Below are 19,396 nucleotides of genomic sequence, written 5' to 3'. Positions count from 1 at the left end.
GAAGAGAGATGTTAACGATGTGTTTTTCTGGTAGGAAGAGAGATGCTGTGGCCTACGCTTCCCAGAAGCCTTGGCTGCTCAACGCCACCCTGATGGAGAACATCACCTTCGAGATGCCAATGATTAAACCAGGTCAGTGCCGAGACACAGGTCAGGTCAGGTCAGGTCAGGTTAGAGTGTGAGTATGAATGGGTGAATGAGAGGCAAATTGTGAAGCGCTTTAAGTGCGCTATAGAAAAGCAGTCCATTTATCACAGTCTACACAATTCAGAAATCCTTCTTCTTTACTCACGTAACACAACTGTCCTCATTTACAGAAAATGGAAGTTTTCTGGAGAACTCACTTTTTCTTACAGAAGCAACTCTGTTCCTGCAGTGTTTGTGTCCTGTCTCTACCCCCTCACACATCCGGGTCATAACACCATATGCTGTTTGTCCTCTGGTAGACAATAGGAAAATTATTGTGTGTTTTTTTGGCCCACAAGATAAATGGTTTCTCTGTAAGACAGGCTGTCTCTTTTATGGTGGTATCTTCAGCTGGGCCCTAATGGACTGTCCTTAGGAACGGCCTTCAACGTAACCCCCTGTGCTTTGTTGCCATGGAGACATTCTATTACATGATGATGACCTCCTTTTGATCTCTCTGGAGTTAGTATTTCTTTCTCTCTTGCGCTCTCTCTCCCTACAGTATCTGTCTGAATTTATGCTTTGCCTCTCTCACTCTTTCTCTCTTTGTCACGTGTGTGTGTGTGTGTGTGTGCACCTTCTCCAGGTACCAGGCTGTCCTTGAGGCGTGTTCTCTCCAGGCTGATATTGACATCCTGCCCAGGGAGACCAGACAGAGGTTGGAGAGAGGGTCAGTGTGTCTGTCTCTCTCTATCTGCAGGACTACTCTTCACTGTCCCTGTCACCCTGATTAAGATATTACGTAAACAAGCCACAGCTGGACAAGGACAAGATAATCATTTATTTGATTTTTGAGCGCTTGTAAATGAAAACCTGTTGTGGATACGTCCGTTTGTGTTGTGAAGTCAGGTGTGGTTGTGTGAGCGTGGCTGTGTCTCCCTGCAGGGCGTCATCCTGTCAAGGAGGACAAAGGCAGAGAATCAGCGTGGCCAGAGCTCTGTACCAGCAGACCAACGTGGTCTTCTGGTGAGGGAGCATCTAACCCACTATTCCTTTATTAACATGAACTATAAGTAACCCCCTCTCCCTACTTCTCTCTCTCTCTCTCTCTCTCTCTCTCTCTCTCTCTCTCTCCCCCTCCCCTCTCCCTCTCTGTCTCTCTCTGTCTCTCTCTCTCTCTCTCTCTCTCTCTCTCTCTCTCTCTCTCTCTCTCTCTCTCTCTCTCTCTCTCCTCTCTCCCCCCTCCCCTCTCCCTCTCTGTCTCTCTCTGTCTCTCTCTCTCTCTCTCTCTCTCTCTCTCCTCTCTCTCTCTCTCTCCTCTCTCTCTCTCTCTCTCTCTCTCCCCCTCCCCCTCCCCCTCCCTCTGTCTCTCTCTCTCCCCTCCCCTCTCCCTCTCTCTCTGTCTCTCTCTGTCTCTGTCTCTCTCTCTCTCTCCCCCTCCCCCTCCCTCTCTCTCTGTCTCTGTCTCTCTCTCTCTCTCCCCCTTCCCCCTCCCCCTCCCTCTCTCTCTGTCTCTGTCTCTCTCTGTCTCTCTCTCTCCCCCTCCCTCCCTCTCTCCCCCTCCCCCTCCCCTCCCCCCCTCCCTCTCTCTCTCTCTCTCTCTCTCTCTTCTCTCTCTCTCTCTCTCTCTCTCTCTCTCTCTCTCTCTCTTTCTCTCTCCCCCTCCTCTGTCTCTGGTCTCTCTCTCTCCCCTCCCCTCTCCTCTCTGTCTCTCTCTGTCTCTGTCTCTCTCTCTCTCTCTCCCCCTCCCCCTCCCTCTCTCTCTGTCTCTGTCTCTCTCTGTCTCTGTCTCTCCCCCTCCCTCACTCTCTCCCTCTCTGTCTCTGTCTCTCTCTGTCTCTCTCTCTCTCTGCAGGACGACCCCTTCTCAGCTCTGGACATCCACCTGAGCGACCACCTGATGCAGGACGGTATCCTCAAGCTGCTAAGAGAGGAGAAGAGGACTGTGGTGCTGGTCACCCACAAGCTTCAGTACCTGCCGCACGCCGACTGGGTACGGTGTGTGTGTGTGTGTGTGCACACTTGTGTTTAGACTCAGTTTGATGAGAGCAGGGAGCAGCTGTTTGGGTGTGTGAGTGTTGCTTGTTGGTCAAACCTGCTACATTCGGTAGCTCGAGTCTCTCTCGAGCCGAGATTAATCATTCTAATGGGATTTGTCATTGACACACAGTCAATCAAAAGAAGAAGTAATTTACCTTTAATCCTTCAATTGCTCATTCCCCCCGATCCTTTTCCCATCCATCCATTTCTCTCATCCCATCCCATATGCCTTTTGTTCTTCTCCCCCACCCTCCGTTATCCTGTCCCTCCCCCATCCTCCCTCCCCCATCCCTCCCTGCCTCTGCCTCTCCCTGCCTCTGCGTTGTGTCAGATCATAGCCATGAAGGATGGGAGCATCCAGACTGAGGGCACTCTGAAGGACATCCAGATCTCCGAGCCCCGCTGTTTGAGCAGTGGAAGACCCTCATGAACCGGCAGACCAGGAGTTTGAGAAGGTCTGGAGGAGAGGGAGAGTCTGGGAAGGAGAGGGAGGAATCTGGGGAGGAGAGGGAGGAGTCTGGGGAGGACAGGAAGGAGTCTGGGGAGGAGAGGGAGGAGTCTGGGGAGGAGAGGGAGGAGTCTGGGGAGGAGAGGGAGGAGTCTGGGGTGGAGAGGGAGGAGTTTGGGAGGAGAGGGAGGAGTCTGGGGAGGAGAGGGAGAAGTCTGAGGAGGAGAGAGAGGAGCTGTGGGGAGGAGAGGGAGGAGTCTGGGGTGGAGAGGGAGGAGTTTGGGAGAGAGGGAGGAGTCTTGTGGAAGAGGAGTGACTTTGTTACACTGTCTGCATTTACATTTGTTGGGGAATTAATGTTGCTGTGCGTGTGTGTGCTTGCGTGCACGTGCGTGTGTGTGTGCATGCGTGTGTCGTGCTTGTTGTCCAGGAGACGGTGGGAGGAGAACATGACGGTGCTGGAGAGGAAGAACCTGAGAAGGGCCATGTACTCTAGAGAGGCCGCCAGGGACGGAAGAGGACGAGGAGGGTGAGTAGGGAGAGGGGGTGAGGAGAGAGAGGAGGAGAGGAGAGAGAGGAGGAGAGGAGAGAGAGGGGGTGAGGAGAGAGAGGAGGAGAGATAGAGGTGAGGAGAGAGAGGAGGTGAGGAGAGAGAGGAGGAGAGGAGAGAGAGGGCGTGAGGAGAGAGAGGAGGAAAGGGAGAGAGGAGGTGAGGAGAGAGAGGGGGTCGAGGAGGTGTCTCTCCCTGTTTCTCCCCTGTCTCTCCTCCCCTGTCTGTCCTCTCCTGTCTCTCCTCTCCTGTCTCCTCCCCTGTCTCTCCTCCCCTGTCTGTCCTCTCCTGTCTCTCCTCTCCTGTCTCTCCTCCCCTGTCTCTCCTCTCCTGTCTCTCCTCTCCTGTCTCTCCTCTCCTGTCTCTCCTCCCCTGTCTCTCCTCTCCTGTCTCTCCTCTCCTGTCTCCTCTCCTGTCTCTCCTCCCTGTTTCTCCTCTCCTGTCTCTCCTCTCCTGTCTCTCCTCTCCTGTCTGTCCTCTCCTGTCTCTCCTCTCCTGTCTCTCCTCTCCTGTCTCTCCTCTCCTGTCTCTCCTCTCCTTTCTCCTCTCCTGTCTCTCCTCCCCTGTTTCTCCTCTCCTGTCTCTCCTCCCCTGTCTGTCCTCTCCTGTCTCTCCTCCCCTGTCTGTCCTCTCCTGTCTCTCCTCTCCTGTCTCTCCTCCCCTGTTTCTCCTCTCCTGTCTCTCCTCCCCTGTCTGTCCTCTCCTGTCTCTCCTCCCTGTCTGTCCTCTCCTGTCTCTCCTCTCCTGTCTCTCCTCCCCTGTCTCTCCTCTCCTGTCTCTCCTCTCCTGTCTCTCCTCCCCTGTCTCTCCTCTCCTGTCTCTCCTCTCCTGTCTCTCCTCTCCTGTCTCTCCTCCCCTGTCTCTCCTCTCCTGTCTCTCCTCTCCTGTCTCTCCTCTCCTGTCTCTCCTCCCCTGTCTGTCCTCTCCTGTCTCTCCTCTCCTGTCTCTCCTCTCCTGTCTCTCCTCTCCTGTCTGTCCTCTCCTGTCTGTCCTCCCCTGTCTCTCCTCTCCTGTCTCTCCTCTCCTGTCTCTCCTCCCCTGTCTCTCCTCTCCTGTCTCTCCTCTCCTGTCTCCTCTCCTGTCTCTCCTCCCCTGTTTCTCCTCTCCTGTCTCTCCTCTCCTGTCTCTCCTCTCCTGTCTGTCCTCTCCTGTCTCTCCTCTCCTGTCTCTCCTCTCCTGTCTGTCCTCTCCTGTCTCTCCTCTCCTGTCTCTCCTCTCCTGTCTCCTCTCCTGTCTCTCCTCCCCTGTTTCTCCTCTCCTGTCTCTCCTCCCCTGTCTGTCCTCTCCTGTCTCTCCTCCCCTGTCTGTCCTCTCCTGTCTCTCCTCTCCTGTCTCTCCTCCCCTGTTTCTCCTCTCCTGTCTCTCCTCCCCTGTCTGTCCTCTCCTGTCTCTCCTCCCCTGTCTGTCCTCTCCTGTCTCTCCTCTCCTGTCTCTCCTCCCCTGTCTCTCCTCTCCTGTCTCTCCTCTCCTGTCTCTCCTCCCCTGTCTCTCCTCTCCTGTCTCTCCTCTCCTGTCTCTCCTCTCCTGTCTCTCCTCCCCTGTCTCTCCTCTCCTGTCTCTCCTCTCCTGTCTCTCCTCTCCTGTCTCTCCTCCCCTGTCTGTCCTCTCCTGTCTCTCCTCTCCTGTCTCTCCTCTCCTGTCTCTCCTCTCCTGTCTGTCCTCTCCTGTCTGTCCTCCCCTGTCTCTCCTCTTCTCTCTGACCCTGGTGTGTCGTCTCCTCAGAGGAATCCGAGGTGAGTGAGGATGACGACAGCCTCTCCCAGGTGATGCGTCACCGCACCACCATCCCCTGGCACTCCTGCTGCAGCTACCTGTCCTCGGCCGGGCTCCTCCTCCTCGCCCTGCTCCTCCTCTCACAGCTCCTCAAGCACTCCCTCATGGTCGCCATCGACTACTGGCTGGCCCACTGGACCTCCCAGGTCATCGCAGCCAGGGCAGAAGCCCACACACACAACTGCACTGTCGCCCAGGTGTGTACGTAAATTGTGTAATTGTAACTTGTTTAACTACATGCTCTTATGGTTCTTCCCATTGGCACTTATTTGTTTTTTCACAATGTATGCTTCATGTTTTGGCTACCCACAATGTTTGGGGCTATCTCGTTGTTATGATCAGTGACCTATGCTATTTTGTAAAGCTCTCTCTTGGAAGTCGCTTTGGATAAATGTAAATGTACGTCTTTACCTTTTGGTATTTCTTCACAATCGTGTTGTTTTTTTGTGTTTTGTATAGTTCATATTTAACTTTTAAATAGCACACACACACACACACACACACACAGCTCAGATGTATCAGACACACATTAGGGCCAGGGCAGGTGTTGGAGGGGTTATCCTATTAAAACAGTGCTCTTAAAAATAGACCATCTGTAAAAGTGTGTGTGTGTGTGTGTGTTAAATGCCAGGCTGGATTTCACATAGTCATCAGGCCCTAGTCACAGGCTAGGAGCCAACTCTAGCTACCGCCAGGGTATCAAACACACAAATGCACATGCACACACACACACACACACACACACAAATGCACACAGGATCAGCTTATGTACTTTTGAAACAGTTTCATTATTTTGAGCTTGAGTATCAGCCTGTCTCTGCCAGACTTGTCACCTCTGTCGAAGCCATTCATTAATGTGGGCTCTCCAAAGCTCTGTCACGCTATCTAGCCACCGTCACACGCACTCTGCTGCCCTGGGCACTGGCATGCACACAACCTGTCAACCTGAGCCATGAGCAGCCTCATGTGGAAACATCACACGTTTGAGTGTGTGTGTGTGTTCGTGTGTGTATATAGAGTGGAGGATGAGAGAGGGGTAGAAAGGGAGGGAGAGGAAAGTCAGCAGCCTCACATATTGTCTGTGTTCATCATCATGTGACCTTAGTCACCTGAACCCCTCTGGTGTGGGTGCTGTTTCAGACTGGGGCTCATGTAAGGACTCACCTCAGTGTGTGTATGATGTGTGTGTGTGGTCTGAGTGTGTGTGTGTGTGTATTCACACTCAATCTTTCTCTTCTTTCTTCCACCCTTGCTTCCCCTCTCTCTCGCTCTCTACCCCTCCCCCTCTGCAGGGGTGTGGCTTCAGTCACACCTGGTACCTGTCTGTGTTCAGCGTCCTTTGCTGCCTGGGCATCGTCCTGTGTCTGGTCACCTCTGTGGCCGTGGAGTGGACAGGCCTCCGCGTGGCCAAGAACCTGCACAACAACCTTCTCAACAAGATTATACTGGCCCCTATGAGGTACGCTGTGTGTGTGTGAGAGAGAGAGAGAGAGAGAGAGAGAGAGAGAGAGAGAGAGAGAGAGAGAGAGAGAGAGAGAGAGAGAGAGAGAGAGAGAGAGAGAGAGAGAGAGAGAGAGAGAGAGAGAGAGAGAGGAGTAGATCAGATCCTGCTTTAGGTGTGTGTCTGTGTGTTCCTTTGACTTTGTGAGGACATTTTCTCTGTGGTCTTGGACTAAAGCAGGCAGATGGCCTTATGGGTAATGAGCCAGGTGAGAGCACTTAACATGTTTTAGTCTGCCAGGTGATAAATGGAGCACACACACAGTTCACAACTATCCCTTCATCAGGACTGGATCTTAACATAAGCCGTTTGTCTGTCTGTTTGGTTTTCCTTGTCTCCAGAATTTCATATATGAATTTCTAGGAAAAGTTTATCACAGTTTGTCCCTCTCTCTTTCACTCAACTATCTGCCTCTCCCCCTCTCTCCCTCTCTTTACCTCTCTCTATCCCCCCCCCCCCCCCCGTCCTGCTGGTGTGCAGGCTGTTTGAAACCACTCCACTGGGCAGCATCCTGAACCGGTTCTCCACGGACACCAACACCATCGACCAGCACATCCCCGCCACGCTGGAGTGTCTGAGTCGCTCCACGCTGCTGTGCGTGTCGGCGCTGGGCGTCATATCCTACGTCACGCCCGTCTTCATGGTCGCCCTGCTGCCCCTCGCCGTCACCTGCTACTTTATCCAGAAGTACTTCCGCGTGGCCTCCAGGTGAACAGACAGGCAGGCAGAGAGACAGACAGAGAGACAGACAGGCAGAGAGACAGACAGAGAGGCAGCGAGACAAACGGCCAGTCAGACAGAGAGAAAGACAGGCAGGCAGACAGGTGGAAGGTAAACAGATGGACTTGACTTAATTGTGTGTTAAAAGTGTTTAACCCTCTCCTCTCTCCTCTCTCCTCTCCCCACTCCTCTCTCCTCTCTCCCCTCTCCTCTCTCCTCTCTCCTCTCTCCTCTCTCCTCTCTCCTCTCTCCTCTCTCCTCTCTCCTCTCTCCTCTCTCCTCTCTCCTCTCTCCCCTCTCCTCTCTCCTCTCCCTCCTCCAGGGACCTGCAGCAGTTGGAGGACAGCACCCAGCTGCCTCTGCTCTCCCACTTCTCTGAGACAGTGGAGGGCCTCACCACCATCAGGGCTTTCAGGTAAGGAGGACCTCACCACACAAACCTCCCCACACAGGCACCACCTGCCTGCTACCCTGCCTGCCTGTCAACTGCATCGCAGTTTAAGTGAATCCCACAGTGCTGTTGTTAGCAGTGGGGTTGATTTAAGAATTGAATTGATTTGGTTTGTGTTTGTGTGTTTGGGGGTGTGTGTGTTTGTGTGTGTGTGTTGACACACGCGCGTGTGCGTTAAAAGGTACGAGCCACGCTTCAGAAAGAGGTTACTCGAGTTCACGGACGCCAACAACATAGCCTCCCTGTTCCTCACCGCGGCCAATCGCTGGCTGGAGGTCCGCATGGTAACGCCCTTCCTCTGCCTCCACTCACTCTCGCCTGCTGCTGCTCGTGCTAATGCAGACCTCTTTCTGTAGGAATGATAGAAACAGCAGTATGTCTCAAGAACAGAGCGAGCTCACAGCTGTTCTCCTTCATGTTACATGCAGTCTGCTATGGCGCGTGTGTGCTGTGCTCTCAGTCAGACTGGTTAAAGCCAGGCTCATGTGTCCATAGGAGTACATAGGAGCCTGTGTGGTTTTGATAGCAGCTGTGGCCTCCATCGCCAACTGCCTGTACAACCAGCTGTCCACTGGGTTGGTGGGGTTGGGCCTGACCTACGCCCTCATGGTGAGACCTGAAAGAAGAGCGCTATTCTGTTTTTACTCTTCTCCACTCACTCTGTTTTACTCCATACTACTCTACTCTCATCAATGTTACGCTGCTCTGCTTTACTCTACTGATACTGTACTCTACTGATACTTTACTCTACTAATTCTGTACTCTACTGATACTTTACTCTACTGTACTCCTTTTGGCTCTGCTCTGGTGGCTCCCTGTCTCTCTTCTAGGTGTCTAATTACATGAACTGGATGGTGCGTAACCTGGCAGACATGGAGGTGCAGCTGGGCTCCGTCAAGAGGATCAACAGCCTGCTGAGGACGGAACCAGAGAACTATGAGGGGCTGCTGGGTCAGTACTGGAACCCAGGACTGGAACCACTCAGAGCACTACCTCAACATACAGAGCACTACCTCAGAGCACTACCTCAGAGCATTACCTCAGAGCACTACCTCAGAATACAGAGCACTACCTCAGAGCATTACCTCAGAGCACTACCTCAGAATACAGAGCACTACCTCAGAGCACTACCTCAGAGCACTACCTCAGAGCACTACCTCAGAGCACTACCTCAGAATACAGAGCACTACATCAGAGCACTACCTCAGAGCACTACCTCAGAATATTAACATACAGAGTACTAACTCAGAGCACTACCTCAGAATATTAACATACAGAGTACTAACTCAGAGCACTACCTCAGAATATTAACATACAGAGTACTAACTCAGAGCACTACCTCAGAATATTAACATACAGAGTACTAACTGAGAGCACTACCTCAGAATATTAACATACAGAGTACTACCTCAGAGCACTACCTCAGAATATTAACATACAGAGTACTAACTCAGAGCACTACCTCAGAATATTAACATACAGAGTACTACCTCAGAGCACTACCTCAGAATATTAACATACAGAGTACTACCTCAGAGCACTACCTCAGAATATTAACATACAGAGTACTACCTCAGAGCACTACCTCAGAATATTAACATACAGAGTACTACCTCAGAGCACTACCTCAGAATATTAACATACAGAGTACTACCTCAGAGCACTACCTCAGAATATTAGTTACCCCCTTTCAACTCTTCTCCACCCCCTGCATGCCCCCCCCCCCCCCCCCCCCCAGGTGCGGCCCAGGTGCCTGAGGGCTGGCCCCAGCACGGGGAGATCCAGATCCAGAATGTGAGCGTCCGCTATGACGCCACTCTGAAACCTGTCCTCAAGCAGGTCAACGCTCACATCAGCCCCGGACAGAAGGTGTGGTGCGATCACACACATTCACACACACACGCACAATCACGCTCGCACACCACACACACAGTTTATTCAGTAGAATCTGGACTTCAGCAGTATGTATGGTGGGGATGTTCATTTTGAAAAAAACATTGGACCGATAACCGACGCTCGTTAACAACCATTAACCGTTTACTAGAAGCAAATCATGTTTTGCATTTTAAAAGGCATTGATTACTTAATATTGAAATTTAAACACCACTGTATTTGTTGGTTTTGAATTCACCTCTTTAAAATTTAAATATGAATTTATTTCAATGTAAAAATCTGATACAAAAATTTAAGGTTTGGAAATTCTGGTTGCTCAAATTTGAACAGTAGAATTCAGATCTCAAAAATTCACCCCCAAAAAATTTAAGCTTCAGTCATTCTAATAGAACAACATTCAGGCTGCTCAAATTAGAGTGGTGAATTCAGATCCCAAAAATTTGACCCGAAAATATTTGCAACATCCGGGTTACCAAGGATAGGTAAGGCAATCGCCATTGTTGTTAAATTGGCAACACTGTTTAAAGATAGTATTAACTGGTAAACATTCGTATTGTCGGTTAACGATTACACGGTTAGTTATGGGCATCCCTAATGTATGGTGGTGGTGATGATGATGATGATGATGATGATGATGAGAATGAAGAAGACAGACAGGAATGTGACAGAGTCTCACAGAGATCTCCTGTCTCCAGGTTGGAATCTGTGGCAGAACCGGCAGTGGAAAATCCTCCTTCTCTCTGGCCTTCTTCCGAATGGTCGACACCTTCGAGGGTAAACACACGTCCCTGTTACCTCCCTGTATTGAAACACTTTTCAAAAGTTAAAGAAGAAAGTTGAGGAATAAAGTATTTCCTAAATGAATTTGGATTCTTCAACAACTAGGTTGTTTAGTAAATGTGGCATTGCTGTAGCTGTTCATTGCGGTTGTGTGTGAACAGGACGTATTGTGATTGGTTGTGTGTGAACAGGACGTATTGTGATTGGTTGTGTGTGAACAGGATGTATTGTGATTGGTTGTGTGTGAACAGGACGTATTGTGATTGGTTGTTTGTGAACAGGACTTATTGTGATTGGTTGTGTGTGAACAGGACGTATTGTGATTGGTTGTTTGTGAACAGGATGTATTGTGATTGGTTGTGTGTGAACAGGACGTAGTGTGATTGGTTGTGTGTGAACAGGACATATTGTGATTGGTTGTTTGTGAACAGGATGTATTGTGATTGGTTGTGTGTGAACAGGACGTATTGTGATTGGTTGTGTGTGAACAGGACGTATTGTGATTGACGACATCGACATCGCCAAGCTGCCCCTGCACACCCTGAGGTCTCGCTTCTCCATCATCCTCCAGGACCCCATCTTGTTCAGCGGAACCATCCGGTAAGGCCCTCATTTAGAACCATCCGGTAAGGCCCACATTTAGAACCATCCGGTAAGGCCCACATTTAGACCCCATCCTGTTCAGCGGAACCATCCGGTAAGGCCCTCATTTAGACCCCATCCTGTTCAGCGGAACCATCCGGTAAGGCCCTCATTTAGAACCATCCGGTAAGGCCCACATTTAGACCCCATCCTGTTCAGCGGAACCATCCGGTAAGGCCCTCATTTAGAACCATCCGGTAAGGCCCACATTTAGACCCATCCGGTAAGGCCCACATTTAGAACCATCCGGTAAGGCCCACATTTAGACCCCATCCTGTTCAGCGGAACCATCCGGTAAGGCCCACATTTATACCTGTAGGGAAACTAGAACAGGGGTTCTCAAATGTTTTGGGGCCAGGGACCCCTTACAGGGGTGAACATTTTCCAAGGACCCCCCATAATCGTAACACCCATTCAGCATACCCTCTATACTCTTAAATTGACACAATATGCTTGTTTTATTGGAGTAAATGGTCCCCATCTGTAGACTATTATATATTTTTTCAGTTTTTAATGATACCACACAATTTTACAATTTTATAATTGATGGCAAATTATTTCACAGACCCCCTGGCTATGGTTTGCGGACCCCACTCTGAGAACCAATGAACTAAAATAAAATTTTACAACTATACAGATTAACAAACTGCATTTGAGACTGAGTCAGAGTACACAGAATGAGGTGACTATTCTGAGGACAGGTGTGTGGTATGGGCTTTAGGGGCAGCAGTGAGGTCAGGCACAATCTGACCGAGACCTAGCAACAAAACCTGGTTGAATGGCTTCTGCTCATTTAATCCCTATAAAGGAGAGATTAATAGCCCTGAGATAGGGTGACATGTTTACTATTCAGTCACAGCCATAAACAGCAGCTGTTCAAATTCCATTAAAAGTAAATAGCTAATCACGTCTGCTTCATGTGATGTTGTGGGGCATTCAGAGACACTCTGTGTTTCTGCTCTGCTCCTGTTGTGTTGTGTTGCTGCTGTGTTTCTGTTGTGTTCTGCTGTGTTTCTGCTGTGTTTATGCTGTGTTTCTGTTGTGTTTCTGCTGTGTTTCTGTTGTGTTTCTGCTGTGCTCCTGTTGGGGCATAACAGTGCAGCTCATGGCCAGAGGTTCCAGCTCGTCCGAGGGGCATAGCCTCTTGGTGAATATTAGGCATGAATCAAATACTGAGAAAGCTAAACATGACCCCCAGCATCAGTGTCAACAACACAGATCATGCTGAGATGGAATGGCACGATTCCGTTTTCATGCCAGCTCAGTTTACAGTCCCGCTATAATGAAGAGAAAACCCACCCCAATCTCACTGGGATTATATTTGATGAACAATGAGACACATGGACACTGGCACTAAATTGTCTCACACATTCTGCCATGTGCAGAGTTGATACCTGTGTTTTGAGGGACAATTCCCTGTGAAAGACAAGTGGCAGGGAGATGGCAGAACCCTTCACTGGATCAACTCAACTCTAGTGGGTTATTTTAGGAAGGAAGAGGGGCAACGTGTTTTGTTTTACACACACAAAGACAAAAGCATTCTACTGTTACCTGACGAGTTGATGATATTTAAAGCAATAAAAGGGATATAAAATGACTGATTCATGTAAAATAGGAGGATAAAATAAAGACATGTTATAAGATACTAAATATGTTAGTATGTTAACATTGCGTGTGTGTGTGTGTTCATGTGTGTGTGTGTCAGATTTAACCTGGACCCGGAGATAAAGGCAACAGATCAGATGCTGTGGGAAGCGCTGGAGATCGCTCAACTTAAACCTGTGGTCAAAACCTTACCAGGAGGGCTGGGTAGGTTTGTGTGTGTATGTGTGTTCCTGTATAAACAAACTGTGGAAAATTTGAACATTGATAGGAAATTGCACAGAGACTTAACACCAGTGTGTGCAGAGCCAACAACACATTTCACCTTTAGCTCAAGTGCTATTTACACTTATCATTTCAATTCACATTCCCTGAACACGCGCAGGTTCCTTATCAGACCCAGACACAGTCTGATGCCATGGTACATGAACCGTACAATCAACTACTTCTTAGAACTTGTGGTTTTCGCTGCTTATTCTCAGGTCTTGTGATCCAGCGGATCAACACATCTTATTCTGACCTGAGATGTAGATGTACCGCTTCTCTCTAATACTTCCCTCCACTTCATGTCAGTGCACTAAATCAGCAGATTTGTGTAGCGAGGACTCTGGGCTGACTTCACATTAACCCTGCTGGTTAACGAAGGAGGAAGTGATTGGCCTCAGGGACTCTTTACGTCTTTCATTCAGTCCTGTTCCTCCATCCATCCATTCTCTCTCTCGCTCTCTGCAACTCCTGCCATGTCTTATGAAACAGGAATCATGTTTTGTTATAGTGAGCCCTGACCAGTCACTTCACTTTGCTGTAATGAAATAACCTAGAGCTGATTAGAACACATCACTGACCTCCCAGGACTTTACTCTGCGCTTTCATGATCTCTCAAGCGTGTGTAAGGGAGTGTATGGGTGAATGATTGAGTGTGTGTGTGTGTGAGGGTTGAGTGAGATTGTGTGTTTGTGAAAGAGAAACACCGGTGTGTGTGTGTGCGTGCAAGCTAGCTTCCGTTTGGACACTGTGATGAAGACATATACAGGCAGCTTATCTCCAGCGCACATTCGATGTTGCTATTCCACTCCAGATACCAAACAATCACTTAGTGGTGGACAATTGAGAAACTAGTCTTGGTTAGGAAATCTTTTCTCATAGGGAAACAAATTGAAGGAAAGGGGATATTGTAAATGCGTTCAAAATGATCTAGCAACCTCACTCAGAAGACCAGCATATGTGCCTGTAGCTAAACACTGAGGGTGACCAAGAGACATGGGGCATCTTGACTGCAAGCTCTCTATCCACATACTAGTTGTGACTGTAAGACTGTAGTAGCTCACTAACCTGAAGCTCAGCTTAGAGGACACAGCCACATCAGCGAGATGACATCCCATCTTTGACTGAGCCGGAAATACCAAAGTTTACGTCCGCTCATCTCACGTCAGTGTCTCCTGTCTCCTGCCCCTGACCCAGTGGCGCCCCCTGCTGCTCGCCATGGCAACTGGTCTATCAACGCGGTCGCGGATTTCCCTGGCAAAGCCATTAATAGTGCTGTTGGTATCTGCACTGTGTACCACTCGTCCAGACATTGTTGTGGGTTTCTTTTGTGTTTCAGATGCCATGGTGACAGAGGGAGGAGAGAACTTCAGTCAGGGCCAGAGGCAGCTGTTCTGTCTCGCCCGGGCCTTCGTCAGGAAGAGCAGCATCCTCATAATGGACGAGGCCACCGCCTCCATCGACATGGCAACAGTGAGGCTGAATGGGGCTCCTTTACAACATCACCCTGAGTCTGTAGTGTGTATGACTGCTTCTTACATAACCTCCCCCTCTGCTCTCTCCCTCCTCTGCTCTCTCCCTCCTCTGCTCTCTCCCTCCTCCTCTGCTCTCCCACCTCTGCTCTCTCCCTCCTCCTCTGCTCTCTCCCTCCTCTGCTCTCTCCCTCCTCTGCTCTCTCCCTCCTCCTCTGCTCTCTCCCTCCTCTGCTCTCTCCCTCCTCTGCTCTCTCCCTCCTCCTCTGCTCTCTCCGTCCTCTGCTCTCTCCCTCCTCTGCTCTCTCCCTCCTCCTCTGCTCTCTCCCTCCCCCTCTGCTCTCTCCCTCCCCCTCTGCTCTCTCCCTCCTCCTCTGCTCTCTCCCTCCTCCTCTGCTCTCTCCCTCCTCCTCTGCTCTCTCCCTCCCCTCTGCTCTCTCCCTCTCCCTCTGCTCTCCCCCTCTGCTCTCTCCCTCCTCCAGGAGAGCATCCTGCAGAAGGTGGTGATGACTGCCTTTGCTGATCGGACAGTGGTTATCATAGCAGTAGGTATTTCTGTTGGGATCTCCCATGACCACTCTTTGTCTCTCTGGTGTTCTGTCAAGTTACTGTAGGAGTACTCTGGCCTTCATCTGGTTTCAAACATTGCTAGAATGATCTAATGAGATGTGAGGCAGACACATAGATCTAGAGTGTGTAGAAACGTGTGAGTTTGTACTGGAGAACATGGATGTTGAGTTTTCAGATGTTAAGAGCAGGTAGGGTGTAGCCTCGCCCAATCCATCATGGCCGACTTCCTTTATCCTTTAGATTTCTGTCAGGATGCAGCATTTGAGAAATGAGGCAGGGACTTTGTTACATTACACCCAGACCGCTAATGTTTGTACCCCTACGCCGCCCGACAGCACCGTGTTCACACCATCCTGAATGCAGACGTGGTGATCGTGATGAAGAGAGGGGTCATCCTGGAGCACGACACGCCCCAGGGCCTTCTGGGAAGGGAGGACAGCGTCTTCGCCTCCTTTGTGCACGCCGACAAGTAACGGCGCAGGAAGAGACATGAACGAGGATATTCAAAGTGCTATTGTAACGGACTATATTATTCTTTTATTTTTCTTATATCATGTATTATATTTGTACATACATTTAATAAAACATGACAAGTATTTGTTAATAAAACACTTTATTAATTGGACAATTAACACAATATTAATTGGATTTCATTTTTTATTTTAGTCTGGTAACTTAACTCCAGTCCCATGCTTGGTGTTCAGGGTCACTGTATTGAGAGGGTACAGCCAACAGGCTGTACATCAGTACTTGGGAGTCAGGTGGCTGAGCGGTGAGGGAGTCGGACTAGTAATCCGGAGGTTGCCAGTTCGATTCCCGGTCATGCCAACTGACGTTGTGTCCTTGGGCAAGGCACTTCACCCTACTTGCCTCGGGGGAATGTCCCTGTACTTACTGTAAGTCGCTCTGGATAAGAGTGTCTGCTAAATGACTAAATGTACTATAAAGGCATCCAGGGGCAGAGATGGCAGAAGTACACACATCCTTCACTTAAGTAGAAGTACTGCCACATACCTGATACCTGGTACACTATCAGCCAGTCTTTCCAGAAAACAAGCAGCTCTCGTGTGGTAATACCCCTCCTCCATTCTCGTAGTGACAAAGGGAGAACAGAGCGACAGTCTCCGCATCAGCTCAGTTACCTGTGTGACAACACTCGCGCTTTTCAAATCTTCATTCCCATCAAATCCCATTTTTACTACATAATCGTATTACCGAGCTCCTGACTCGGGAAAATTCACTTTTATTTTCAACCAAGAGAAACAGCGGTTAAACTGTGCGTCAACTGCGATAGAATGGCGACAAATCTATCGGGTTGCAAAGATGACTGACAGCCGCAGCTGAGGTACTCAATGTGGAATATTCTCATGGGACCGCAGCGGTTCAAACCGTTAGCCTGATACGAGGCCAGGCCATGGGAGAAGCGCTGGCTACATAACTCCGCAAATATGACAACACAAGTGTCACTCGGATGAGAAGTTGTCACGGGCAAGAGCCCTTTCAGAAGACGCAAGGAAGGAGAGGGGGGATCCTTTGTTACAGCAGGACAAACAGCTAGCGAGCTGCGACCTCAGTGGTAAGTGGCTGTAGGTAATGGGACCACTATGTTGTCCAGAAAAGGACTTATCCCAGAAGATTACCTGCGGGCACGGCTGGCCGAGGATGTCCTGCAGCCGTGCAAGTTCAAGCCAAAACAGAGAAAGGCTCGGTTCGTCGCCAAGAACGGGACCTGCAATGTTGCCCACACCAACATTCGAGAACAGGGGCGATTTCTACAGGACGTTTTTACCACTTTAGTTGATCTCAAATGGCTTCACACACTAATTATTTTCACAATGTCGTTCCTGTGCAGTTGGCTTCTGTTCGGGATGGTATGGTGGCTCATAGCCTTTGCTCACGGGGACCTTGATGAGCAAAGTGACGACTTTGTCCCGTGCGTAACCGACATACACTCCTTTTCATCTGCGTTCTTGTTCTCTATAGAAGTCCAAGTGACTATCGGTTTCGGGGGTCGCATGGTCACGGAGGAATGCTTGTCCGCTATATTTGTACTGATCGTTCAGAACATCGTGGGTTTGCTCATAAACGCCATAATGCTTGGCTGTATTTTTATGAAAACGGCTCAAGCCAACCGGCGGGCAGAGACGTTGATTTTCAGCAAGCACGCTGTCGTCTCCGTCCGCAACAACAAGCTGTGCTTCATGATCAGGCTGGGAGACCTTCGGAAGAGTATGATTATCAGCGCCACCGTGCGGATGCAGGTGGTAAGGCGGAGCACTACCCAGGAGGGCGAAGTTATTCCCCTCGACCAGATAGACATCCAAATGGACAATCCCGTGGGCACCAACGGCATTTTCCTGGTGTCGCCTCTAATTATATGTCACGTCATTGACAAGCACAGCCCGCTATACGAGTTATCGGCGGAGGACTTGCAGCACGAGGACATTGAGGTTATCGTGGTCTTGGAGGGGGTCGTTGAGACCACCGGGATAACCACCCAGGCCAGGACGTCATACCTGTCCGAAGAGATACTGTGGGGGCAGCGTTTCGTCGCCACAATAAGCGAGGAGGAAGGCATGTACGCAGTGGATTACTCCAAGTTCGGTAACACTGCGAAAGTACTTACCCCGTTCTGTAGCGCTAAGAAACTAGAGGAAGGCGGAGGTATGACGCGGTTCAAACTGCAGGAGAGCGCCACCCCGCGGACGTCCGTGAGAAGGCGCGGCTCTCAGAGAGTCAAGCAGTCTAGCCTTACCACAAAGGCACTTTTTTAAATAATGGAATTGATGCATGTCATCATTTTTGCCAACGAAAAGCATTTGTACAAATTAGAAAGATAATTACTTTTATCTACACAGACTGAAATTAAAAGCAAATATTTCCTAGCCAAGTCTAGCAGTGTGCCTCATCTACACTGGTACGTTGCTGCTCCATCTGAAACTCGGGTGTGTGAATCAGTTCTTCTTGCATGTGGCCTTGAAACAGCCTTTCACCAGTGAATGACTTGTGGCAGAGGTCCTGATGGAGAGAGAGGGTGGACTCCACAGCACTGGAGCACCAGTCCTCAGGGGCCCAGGACATTCAGGGGAGTCAGGTGGCCGAGCGGTGAGGGAAGCGGGCTAGTAATCCGAAGGTTGCCAGTTCGATTCCCGGCCGTGCCAACTGACGTTGTGTCCTTGGGCAAGGCACTTCACCCTACTTGCCTCGGGGAGAATGTTCCTGTACTTACTTTAAGTCGCTCTGGATAAGAGCGTCTGCTAAATGACTAAATGTAAATGTAAAATGTAATTTAGTTTACTTTTAATGTACTTATAACTTATGATGCTGTCCTGAGTGGGAGCAGATATACTGTATGTGTGTGTGTGTGAATCTACATGGTAACCCTTGGTTACTGAGTGCTGTGTTGGACTCAATAAACTGAGAATGCCTGTTGTAAAGAAGCCAATGTTTTCAGTGAAATCTTCTGTGTGTCTTGGCAGAGGACAGAAAACCAAGTCCTCGTGATCAGAATGAAACACTGTAGTTACATTCATTTAATTAGATAAATATATTCCAAACACTAACAGTTTGCAATATATTTGGTACATTAAACAACCTGAGACGGGTGGCATTTATGTCTTTTATTAGATTATAATCTGCAGAGTTTAAAATATTAAATTGCTTTTAACTTAGTTAATAATTAAAATACATAAAATGAAAGCCAGAACTGAAGAACCCTGCAAACAAAAACAAAAAAATAAATAAAATCAAACTGGAGGATTATAAACCCTCCTGGCAGAGATGCCTGACTGAGGGAACCTGCTGCTGGGTTCCTTTACAGTGAAGTTCAAGCAGACTGTGGTTTTCTATACATGTGTAAGGATGCCATTATTATTTTTCCATGAACTAGTTTCTCTTTGATCATAAAAAAAAGCTAAATTTAAAGGGGAAAAAGAGAGAACAGGGTTTCCCTCCGATCAGAGTGTTGAGACAGAGATTACATGACGTGAGAGCAGATAACCCCCACCCCACCCCCCCTCCCCATACACACACCTTCCTCCACCCCCCTCCCCATACACACACCTTCCTCCACCCCCCTCCCCATACACACACCTTCCTCCACCCCCCCACCCCTGGGTCTGCAGACATTGCCAATGTCTTTGTCCTTCTCCTGTGCTGCTGGAGGGGGTGAAGTGGCCCCCCCCACGTCAAGCTCCAGTCTGTCTCAGAGTAGCGGGTCTGGTCAGATTAAATATCTAATATACAATCTTTATATCTTCTTTGCCTCCCCGTTTCTGTGGCTGCAACTCCACACTATGTCTATACTGCCCCCTATATGTGGATTGGGACATACCAGGTGATCGTGTGACTAGTTATACAAGAATGACAACAGTAATATGGAGGTTTAAAGGACTGAGGGGCAGTATTGTGGAGAGAGAGAAAATGAGAGCGAGTATTTCTCCCTGGCAGCAGTGACATGTTTTCCTCAGTTCCTGAGTAGGAAGTGTTTTAAATCATCCCCAGATAAACAACCCAAACAGTGATTGGCTGGTATCACCCCACCAGGCAGTAACATGGCTTCCTA

At 49.3% G+C, this 19,396-nt stretch overlaps 2 protein-coding genes across 2 annotated transcripts in view; both read left to right on the top strand.

The window, feature by feature from the left end:
* abcc8 (ATP-binding cassette, sub-family C (CFTR/MRP), member 8) overlaps positions 1-15,446 on the top strand; it is a 25,769-nt gene extending 10,323 nt beyond the window's left edge. The window contains 24 exon segments of the mRNA XM_062460854.1: positions 35-136; positions 773-825; positions 828-856; positions 1,072-1,086; positions 1,088-1,150; positions 1,979-2,119; positions 2,498-2,564; positions 2,567-2,621; positions 3,045-3,123; positions 3,125-3,143; positions 4,887-5,134; positions 6,230-6,396; positions 6,919-7,146; positions 7,481-7,573; positions 7,791-7,893; positions 8,105-8,218; positions 8,440-8,560; positions 9,348-9,478; positions 10,198-10,276; positions 10,774-10,882; positions 12,630-12,733; positions 14,130-14,263; positions 14,745-14,807; positions 15,168-15,446. Of these exon segments, the coding sequence (XP_062316838.1) occupies positions 35-136; positions 773-825; positions 828-856; positions 1,072-1,086; positions 1,088-1,150; positions 1,979-2,119; positions 2,498-2,564; positions 2,567-2,621; positions 3,045-3,123; positions 3,125-3,143; positions 4,887-5,134; positions 6,230-6,396; positions 6,919-7,146; positions 7,481-7,573; positions 7,791-7,893; positions 8,105-8,218; positions 8,440-8,560; positions 9,348-9,478; positions 10,198-10,276; positions 10,774-10,882; positions 12,630-12,733; positions 14,130-14,263; positions 14,745-14,807; positions 15,168-15,305 (2,455 nt within the window). The 3' untranslated portion in view covers positions 15,306-15,446.
* A 538-nt stretch (positions 15,447-15,984) lies between these two features.
* kcnj11 (potassium inwardly rectifying channel subfamily J member 11) lies at positions 15,985-17,910 on the top strand. The gene has a single exon (XM_062462726.1). The coding sequence runs from the start codon at positions 16,437-16,439 to the stop codon at positions 17,604-17,606; it is 1,170 nt and encodes a 389-aa protein (XP_062318710.1). The 5' UTR covers positions 15,985-16,436; the 3' UTR covers positions 17,607-17,910.
* The last annotated feature ends 1,486 nt before the right edge of the window (positions 17,911-19,396 follow it).

Source organism: Osmerus eperlanus, chromosome 5 (assembly GCF_963692335.1).
Source record: "Osmerus eperlanus chromosome 5, fOsmEpe2.1, whole genome shotgun sequence".
NCBI lineage: Eukaryota > Metazoa > Chordata > Actinopteri > Osmeriformes > Osmeridae > Osmerus > Osmerus eperlanus.
Note: the sequence above shows the minus strand (reverse complement) of the source record. Positions and strands in the feature narration are given on the sequence as shown.